Source organism: Nannospalax galili, unplaced genomic scaffold (genome assembly GCF_000622305.1).
Source record: "Nannospalax galili isolate Female #2095 unplaced genomic scaffold, S.galili_v1.0 scaffold300, whole genome shotgun sequence".
NCBI lineage: Eukaryota > Metazoa > Chordata > Mammalia > Rodentia > Spalacidae > Nannospalax > Nannospalax galili.
The window spans coordinates 2,248,899-2,257,678 of NW_008347322.1; the positions used below are offsets into that span (position 1 = coordinate 2,248,899).

General features: G+C 56.6%; 1 protein-coding gene across 1 annotated transcript in view; it reads right to left on the reverse strand.

Annotated features, from left to right (window-relative positions):
* The window catches only part of Barhl1 (BarH like homeobox 1), an 11,723-nt gene extending 5,438 nt beyond the window's left edge, over positions 1-6,285 (reverse strand). Inside the window, exons 1-3 of the mRNA XM_008843956.2 lie at positions 5,820-6,285; positions 1,957-2,179; positions 7-236 (exon numbers count right to left, since the gene is read on the reverse strand). Of these exons, the coding sequence (XP_008842178.1) occupies positions 7-236; positions 1,957-2,179; positions 5,820-6,285 (919 nt within the window). The remainder of the gene's footprint in view (positions 1-6; positions 237-1,956; positions 2,180-5,819) is intronic.
* Positions 6,286-8,780: the final 2,495 nt, after the last annotated feature.

The following is an 8,780-nucleotide window of genomic DNA, read 5'->3' on the forward strand; positions in this document are numbered from 1 at the left end:
GCTCGCTGGCGCCCTGGAGTCCGTGGATGAGGATTCGGGGCATCAGAGGTCTCTGGAGGGCGGGCGGCGGTGCGCTCGGGCCGCGGTACAGGTAAAGCGCGGCGCCGGGGTCCAGATTGGATACCAGACTCTGTGGGTAGAAATAAGGCGACGGGAACATCCGCTGGAGTGCCGAGTAATTGCCTGCCTCCGCCAGCAGCTCCAGCCCCACGGCCGTCTGTCGCTTCCATTTGGTCCTGGGGACCGAGGTCTCTGGAGGGCGGGCGGCGGTGCGCTCGGGCCGCGGTACAGGTAAAGCGCGGCGCCGGGGTCCAGATTGGATACCAGACTCTGTGGGTAGAAATAAGGCGACGGGAACATCCGCTGGAGTGCCGAGTAATTGCCTGCCTCCGCCAGCAGCTCCAGCCCCACGGCCGTCTGTCGCTTCCATTTGGTCCTGGGGACCGAAATACAAGGGAGTCAGGGCTAAGACACTCTGCAACCCCTGCCCCTCCTATGATTAGCCCAGTGAACCCGCAGGGTGGCCAAGAGGGATCATGCTAATTTGTTAATAAATGGCAGGAGTGCTTGTGATGTGCTACGCATCTTAGTTTCCTCCTCTACTTACTTTCCATAACTATTGTCCCCGTTTTACAGATTTAAAAACTAAGGTGTGGACCAGTTTTCATGATGGTCAGCAGAGTGGCAGAGCCCCTAGTCCAAGTCAGGGTGTCTGACCCCAGAGAGCACCTATAACCTTGGAGGGGCACATTCTTCTCAAAGCACTTTCAAAGAGGCCCTTAGAACAAGGTGCTGCTGTCTGGTTCCCTCTGGGTATCCTTCCCCTGGGAATACCTAATGAAGGTGGGGTACTACAAGAGAGGATGGCAGAGCTGGTGAGGGTCTCAGCACCCAGTAGGTAAGCGCACCCCCTCCCCACTGGGGGTAACCCCAGAGGCCTGGTCCTCATAGAAGCAGGCAGACTGGGGGCTACAACTGGAGAAATCACTGGAGGAATGCCTGCACCTTCTCTCCAGGCTCAGGCACACAGCTGCACCCTACACTGGCCTTCCAGGTCTGAGGCCTAAGCCTCAAAGCTTGGAAGTCTCCCGCAGGGTAGGCCCAAAGCCTCTATACTCACCCGTGGGTGGAATTGGTCATGCCAGCCTGGGTCCCAGAGAGGTGGGCTCAGTCACACCAGCCCTGCTTCCCTCCCTGAATAATTCATCATCATCATAATTGTGTAATTACTGCCACGGGCCTTAATTATTGATGCCCGAAGCAGTATTTGGTATTTATTATTAATGGAACTGCGGGTTCTGAGGCTTGTTTATGGAAAACACCGTGACTCCTACCCAGTCTGCTAAGTGTGTGTGTAACTGTTGGGGAGCCTGTGTGCGGCTGGGTTGTGAGGTGTGTGTGCCAGTGTGCGTCACTGTGTGGCCTGTCGTGTCTGCCTGTGTTATACCTGTGTATCTGAGTCCTCTGAATGTGTCCAGCAGGAGAATGAAAAACAGGTTCAAGATCAGAACCTGCCCTAAGACCAATTTCCTAGTCACTCTGTCCCAGAGGAGCTGGAGTGAGGCAGGTTTGTCCCTGGGGAATGACTTCAAGGGCACCCAAACCGAGAGGTCCCAGCGGGGCAGTGGCAGCTCTGCTGGGTACCAAATCAACTTCAAGGCCCACTGCTTACCAGAGAGACCTGATCTGCCACCCTCTCCCCAGGCCGTGGGGCTCCATCAGACAAGTTTGGTTGGAGTGGAGCAGGACTTGAATCTCCGTTGGCCCATGTCCCCGCACCCCCTACCTGTCCTGGGGGCCAGCCTAGTCTCCTTTTTGTCCTTCCCTGTGGGACTTTAGACACTGCCTTCTCTTAGGGCTTAGGTCCTCACTTTTACAGAATAGAAGAAACTCAAGCCCACCCACCACCCCCGGAGCTATGGAGAAAGGAAGAACCACCCTTCGGGCCCATCTCACCTGCGGTTCTGGTACCAGGTCTTGACCTGCGTGTCGGTGAGGTTGAGCGAGGCGGCCAGCTCCATGCGGTCCTGCACGCTCAGGTATTTCTGCCGCTCGAAGCTGCGCTCCAGCTGTGCCAGCTGGTGGTCGGTGAAAGCCGTGCGTGCCTTCCGTGGCTTTTTCAGGCGCACGGGGGGACTGTCCCGAGAGCTGGAGATCTCACGGTCGCCTTCCTCCTTCACTGCGGAGACACAGAGGCCTGTGAGGGCCGGGCACTGCCTGCGCCCTCCGGTCCCAGCCGGTCCCAGCCTCCCCAGCCTCCCAGGACGCGGACCTCCGTGGCCCCACAGCACTCAGCGCTTGGGGACCCGGCAAGGCCGTCGGAGCTAGGTGGTCCCTGACCCCGGGATGTAGACCAGACGTAACCATGAGGGGTACGGAGAAGGAGAAGGAGCGCCCGGGGCCAGAGCTCCCCCCTCCCCGCCCCTCAGGCCTCCTTCTCCCACCTCATTCCCTTGGGGAGATAAAGCCAGCCTCCGTGGGGACCAGCCTGGTCCTCCGAGGGCGGAGAACGGAGTTTCTGGCTGGTGGATTCTGTGTCTGGGAGGTGAGGGAGCTGCAGGTCAGGGGCTGGGCGGAAAACCGGCGTGCGCGTGCAGGAGCAAAACCCTGCTCACTCCGCAGCATCCCATGGTCCTGGAGAGCAGATAACTGTGCCCACTCCTCACGGACCCAGGTGTGGACAGGAATCTGTACTGATGGACTGACTCCCAGGCCTCTAAGGCGGCCTCTACACTATGCGGACCCAAGGCCGGGGGGGGGGGCCCTGCGGGGATCCCCGAGAGCGATCGCCCCTGGACGCCAGATCCCGTGTCCATCGTGTTGACCGCCCTCTTGGGCGACTCCCGGCTCCTTAGGTCCAACGTGGACCCGACAGAGCTGGTTTGGTTCGTTTTTTCAGCCACTTTAGTTAGAGTGCCTTGCAGAAAACACACACTTAATCGAACAAGCCCGGTGTTTCCTTCTCTTCTCCCAAGGAGAGACTGTAACTGGGCAGGCCGCTTCTCCCCAAATAACTGTTTGGGGCTGCGACTTCGGCCCAGCCACTCCCATTTTTCTTTATTTTCTTTTATGGTGAGTTTCATTGTACAAGGCGTTTGCTGTGACAGGGTTCAGCTGAACGTGAGGTGATTTCCCTCTGTAGGAAACAATAATCCGGTTAATTAAGCCACTGGGGAGGGAAGCTTTTCAGCCCAAAAAGGCTGGCAGGGAGGGAGCCTGGAGCTGCCGACCTAGCACCTGGCCGCTGGGGAATAACTGCCAGAGCTGACCTCCTGCTGCAGGTGGGCAGCATTGGCCATTGGCAGAGATGAGGTTACTAGTGAGAAAGTCCAAAGTTCCTGGAAACAATTATCCAAAACTCAAACTTGGTATTGTAGAAATCTTACTTTTTAATCTAATTTTCTGGACTACTTGTAAAAATCCCCCATTCAGCTAGAATGGATAGCTACTGCACTTTTATTTTTAAACTTGAGCTCTCTATTTAGACTGGAGCCTTTGGGGATGTATCAATTATCTGCCTCAGCCTACCTACCAGGCCTGCCCTTGGGGCTTCCACTTCCAAAGCATACTTTGACCTCAGAGCTGCATCCCAGTGGTCTAGAGTCTGAGGCCCAGCGGCCCTCCCTGTGTGGGGCAAAGCCTTAGTTAGCTTGGTTTCTCCAAGGACCTTGGTTCCAGCGTATACTGCTGTCACCTACCTTACTTCCTAGCCCTGTTCCAGCCTTAGTAAATATTGTCCAACAAACCTTTCATGTCAGGAACTTAGGGTGAGACTGTGCTCCCTTTTGTCCTTGGATGGAAATGAGTTAGAGTGAACAGTGGTTGGGCGGTGATGGGCTTAAATGCCTGGACAGAACTGCCTCTCAATAACTCACATTGCAAAAGTCACCTCCAGTTTGGAGAAATGCTGTGCTCCAGACACCAGGTTCTTGTTTCCTTTTTTCACTTCAGGGTTTTTTGTTTTATTTTATTTTTGCTTTGTTTTGTTTTTTTAAGTGCAAAGGCAACAGCCAGCGCCTAGGGGTGACTGGAACCTTCTACAGAGTCGTCAGCTCTGAACCTGTTTAAGTGATAGGTGGACAGCCGGGTCCCCATCATCTCCCTGATCAAGTATCATCAGGGACAGGAGAAGAAAATCGATATTCCAATTATCTTAAACGAAATGGAATCTCTCCTCAAAATCCCACTTAGGGGCAAAGACATAATCTTTGGCGACTGTCGGCACAACCCGTGGTGGGTGCATTTGCTCTGTTCTAACCAGAAAACCATGTGGTGGTGGTGGCTGCAAATGGTAAAGGATAAAGCACTTGCGGTGTTATAAATCATATCACACACACACACACACACACACACACACACACACACACACACCCCTCTGTCTTTCTCCAGGCTGAATTCTCTGCATCTCTAAACAGGCTCCAGAGAGAAGGAGGCTCTGGAAGCACTATGGGGCCAAGGTACCCAGACCTCCAGACCTCTTCCTGGGTGCTCTGAAACTCCCCATTTTCTAGAGATGACAGGTCCGGCCTGGCTGGGGAGGCCTGGCTGGTAGAAGAGAAGAATGAGATGTGGACCCAGAAGCCCAGATGGGATTCAGTTTGGAGTCAGGTCTTCCCTCAAATGAATTCTTGGTTGGGAGGAAGAGTTCAATGAGTTCTCCTAAAAATTTGTGAAGTTTTGGTACAAATGAAAGCCAGTAAATACAGGCAGTAACGAAACTGACTTTATAGGAACATGTTAATTCAAGGAAGGCATTCCAGGAATTAATTGTAATAGTAAACAAACAAACGAGCCCAGGAACAATCTCTATTAGCTTCTAGTTTTCTACTGGTTGGGAACAGAGGTCTCTATTGCCCCAAGCCCTTGCTCTGCCATTTGACTTTTTTTCTAGAAAGAACTTTTCGCCCCTGGCCACAAGAAACTGCTAACATCAAGGTAGCGACTAAAGATCTGAAATAAAACTCAAGGCGCTTTCTTTCCTGCTTCCTCTCATCTATCCTCTTTTCCCTCTCTCTTCCCTTCCTTCCTCTTTAATATCGATCTCAGATCCTTAGTTAAGACAGGAAAGAAACTACCACAAAGATTTCCAAAGTGAAAATTGAAAACCTGACCTGGTTCCTCAGGAATCTTTGGGTCCTAAACACAGCCCATGGGTTCACTACTCAGTCCCTCTAAGATGAAATTCAGAGAGAGCTGCTGTGTGGGCATGGGGTCCTTCGCCTTCTACCAGACCTCTGAACCTGCTCCCACCAGCCACCAGTGTTCCTCCTTGAAAAGATCATTTCTTTTGCGTGATTCACAGGCCCCAGACCACATCTGGCTCAATCGGAGGGGAGGCCCAATGTTTTCTCTAAATTCAGATTAAAGGCCAGAAAATTCTCCCTGTACTCGGGGTCCCTGACTGTAATTTTCCTACCAAGCTTTCGCTCCAATAAAACAGCATTCACTGGGCTTTCCACAGCGCAAGACCTCCCAGAGGTCTTCATAGGGTCAGGTTCCTGCTCACCAGCACAGCTGACGGCCAAAGGATGGTGGTCCCAGCCGGAAGTTTAGAAAGTTTGATCTGTGCATTTTGAGTTCTCTCCTTCTACAGCATCCCTCCCCATCTCCCTGATCTTTCCATCAAACTCTTTGTGGCTCCAAGGGCCAACCATGGGGCTGGCAGAGAGATCCAGATAAGGCCAACTCCTTAGCCTAGGCCTTGGGGGAGCCCTGAAGTGACCGTGTGACTGTCTCGGAAGTGTGTGCACTCGAGTTTTAAACATGAGTGTTTTTAGACATACATTACCCCCAGCCTTTGCCTTCTGTTTAAGCCTTACCTTTATACTCAGAGTCTGATGAGACGTTGCTGCCACCTTTGTCCAGCTTGTCCCTAAAGTCCTCCCCGGCCTTGGCCGCAAGGCGGCCCCCAGGCTCAGGGGCTGTGGGCTGCCCGCTGCTGGAGTAGGGTGCACAGGCCGCGAGAGGTTTGCAGTCAGCAAGTATGTCTCTGATCAGAAAGGAGGAGGTGACGGTTCGGGACTGGGCTGGAGCTGAGAGCTGTCCTGGCTGCAAGTGGGAGTCCAGGCCTGGGCCAGATGCCCCACCAGGCCGCGAGGTGCCGGTCTCCAGACAGTCCCTTCCCGGCGAGGCTGGTGAAGAGCAGCCGCTGCTGCTCTCTGAGCGAGGACTCAGCTCCAGGGGTGAACGGCAGTCCCCAAGCAAGGGGTCCCCCTTGGGAAGGGCGGGGCTGCCCGCACGGTGGGAGAGAATGGAGTCGATCCCAAAGCCATTGGAGCCTTCCATAGCCAAGCTGCGATCTGTCCTCCCCAAAAGCTCCCCACCCACCCCCAACCCCAGCCGCCGCTGTCCCTGCCCCTAGTTGCAGGCTGGCATGGGGGAGGCGGGCAGGGAGCCTGTGGGCACCTTGGACTGAGTTCAGCCTTGTGGGAGCCCGGGAGCTCTGGGCCAACCTCCTCTGCGCATTACATCCGAAAGGGCTCAAGCGTCTTCTGCAGCCTCGAGCTGGAGCCTCCGAGCCGAGCTGGGGGTGGGGGGTGGGGAGGGTGGTGGGGTGGGAGTGTCAGGGAGAAAAGGGAGGAGGGCACGCCAAGTTGGGGAGAGCAAAGGGGAGAAAAACGGCCTGAGGGCTCCTTTGGCACAGAAGAAAACCTGAGGGCTCCTTTGGCACAGAAGAAAACGCGAGGCTGTTGGAATCTGAATCAAGAAATGTCTTTAAAAAAAAAAAATCCGAACCGCACGCTTCCTCCAGGCCAACGTAGCCGAGGGCAGCGAGGGCAGCGAGGGCAGCAGCGGATAGCAGCGGGGTCCGGGCCGAGCTACGGGCTGGCGGAACGCGGCGCACCTGGAGGCGTCAGCACCGCGGAGAGCGGCGGCGGCCTGCGGCTCATGGCGATGCCCACCTGGCTCGTCCGTGCGCCCGGGCGCGCCGGGGCCGTCAGCACCGTGGACAGCGCCCGGCGGCCTCCGAGCTGCGCTCCTCCGGTCCGCGCGCGCCTTCGCCTCCCCCCCTTCCTGTAAAAAATGAACTTGTGTCACTTTTACTTTGGGGCTGGATTTTTTTTTGTTTCTCTCTCTCTCTCTCTCTTTTTTTTCGTTGTGGTGTGTGTGTGTGTGTGTGTGTGTGCGTGTGTTTTTTCAAAGAGGACTCGCCCACGTGTCCCCGGAGTGATGATGCTGATTGGCTCTGGCCGAATTTGGGGGTGATGTCACGGCTCCGCAAGCCGCTGCCCGATTCTTTTCCAGTTTGATTAAAAGAGACACTGAATTAATTACAGCACAGACCCAACTGTTTACCGGCGATTTCCACACAGTTTGCTTTCATTAGGTCGGTGATGACGTCCCTAATGAAGATGATTAGCCGAGGGGGGCCGGGGCTGGCGGGAGGAGGACGGAGCCGGGCTGCGCGGCCCGCGGTTGGGATGCGCGGGATGGAAAGCCTGCCCCGACTCCTTCCCACGACCATTCAAGTTACTTAAGCGAACCGTAGATCCGTTATCCGCCTCCTATTTTTCTTCTTCGTCCTCTAGGAAAGTGGTAAACCCCGCGGATAAAAGAACCGCGTGTTTATTAAAGAAACCCTTTCCCAGAAGGAGGAAGAAATGTTCATTTGTTGTTTTCCGCGTGTTTTGGGCTGGATTCTAAACGTCGCCGGTGTGGGGCTGTGTGCAGCCGTTTCTTTCTGGCCTCTTTGGGCCCTGCTGTCCTGGTCCGGGAGGTTAGGCCCGGTGTCTTTCCGTGTCTTTTGGAGAAGGGATCGAGCGCTCAGGGGCGAGGGTTGGAGCCGTGGGAAAGGTGGACTGTGGAGGGAACCCGCAGAAATGACCATGGCCCGATGATGCGGGAGGGACAAAGAAGGCATGACCCCTGCATCCCCAGCCAGGGGCCTCCCTGGGGCTCAGGTCAGAGAGAGAGAGAGAGAGAGAGAGAGAGAGAGGACTCTAGACAGGACCGTGCAGGGCCGGCTTGTGAGTCCACGCGGAGCCGGGGCTGTTTCCAGAGTCTTTTCCTCTTCGCTCTCCCGACCGCACCACAGCCGGCTGGTTCTGTGCCCTTCCGGGGTCAGCCTTTGCTGGTCTCGGGGCCCAGAGCTCCAAAGTAGCTGGAGGGCGTCCGGGGCCCGAATTCTGTCCTGAAGCTCTACGGTGCCCCAGGTCGGCGGGGACGCAGACCGTCCCGTGCCTCGCGGGGAGCCAACCCAGGCTTTCCCGGCCCGCGCCCTCCTACCCTTCGCCCTGGGCCCGGGAAAAACTACCCCGGAGCCGGCATCCCGACTCAGCGACCAGACCCCGGCGGAACCGTTAGGAGCGCTCGGCAAACCGAACGGGATCCCGGCCCGGAGTGGCCCCTCTGCCGCCCGCAGAACGAAAACTTTCTCCTCTCCCGGGCTGGGTCGGCGGTGGCCTCACGCCCGGCTCCCGGCGCGCTCCCTCTGCGCCCGCCGGCAGATTGGAGACGGCCGGCCGCCGGCCCGTCTGGGGCGAGGACCCGCCGCTCCCCGGGGATGGCGGGCCAGGCTCGGCTGCAAGCTGTCGGGAGGCGGGAGGGCTGGGGGCCCTGGCCCGGAGCTCTGGCGGCCTCTGCACAGCGCGCCTCCCGCCGCGGGGCCTTGCCTCCTTCATTCCGGTTTGGTGAATGAGGAGGACCATAAATCAAGATGAGAAGCGGGCTCCGGCCCTTCCCTGCTAACTCCAAGTTGGGCCTCTCTCCTGCAGCAGGCAGTGCCCTCCCGGTAGCCCGCTCCTCTGCTTCTCATCCCGGAAGGACCCTCAGCCTTCGGA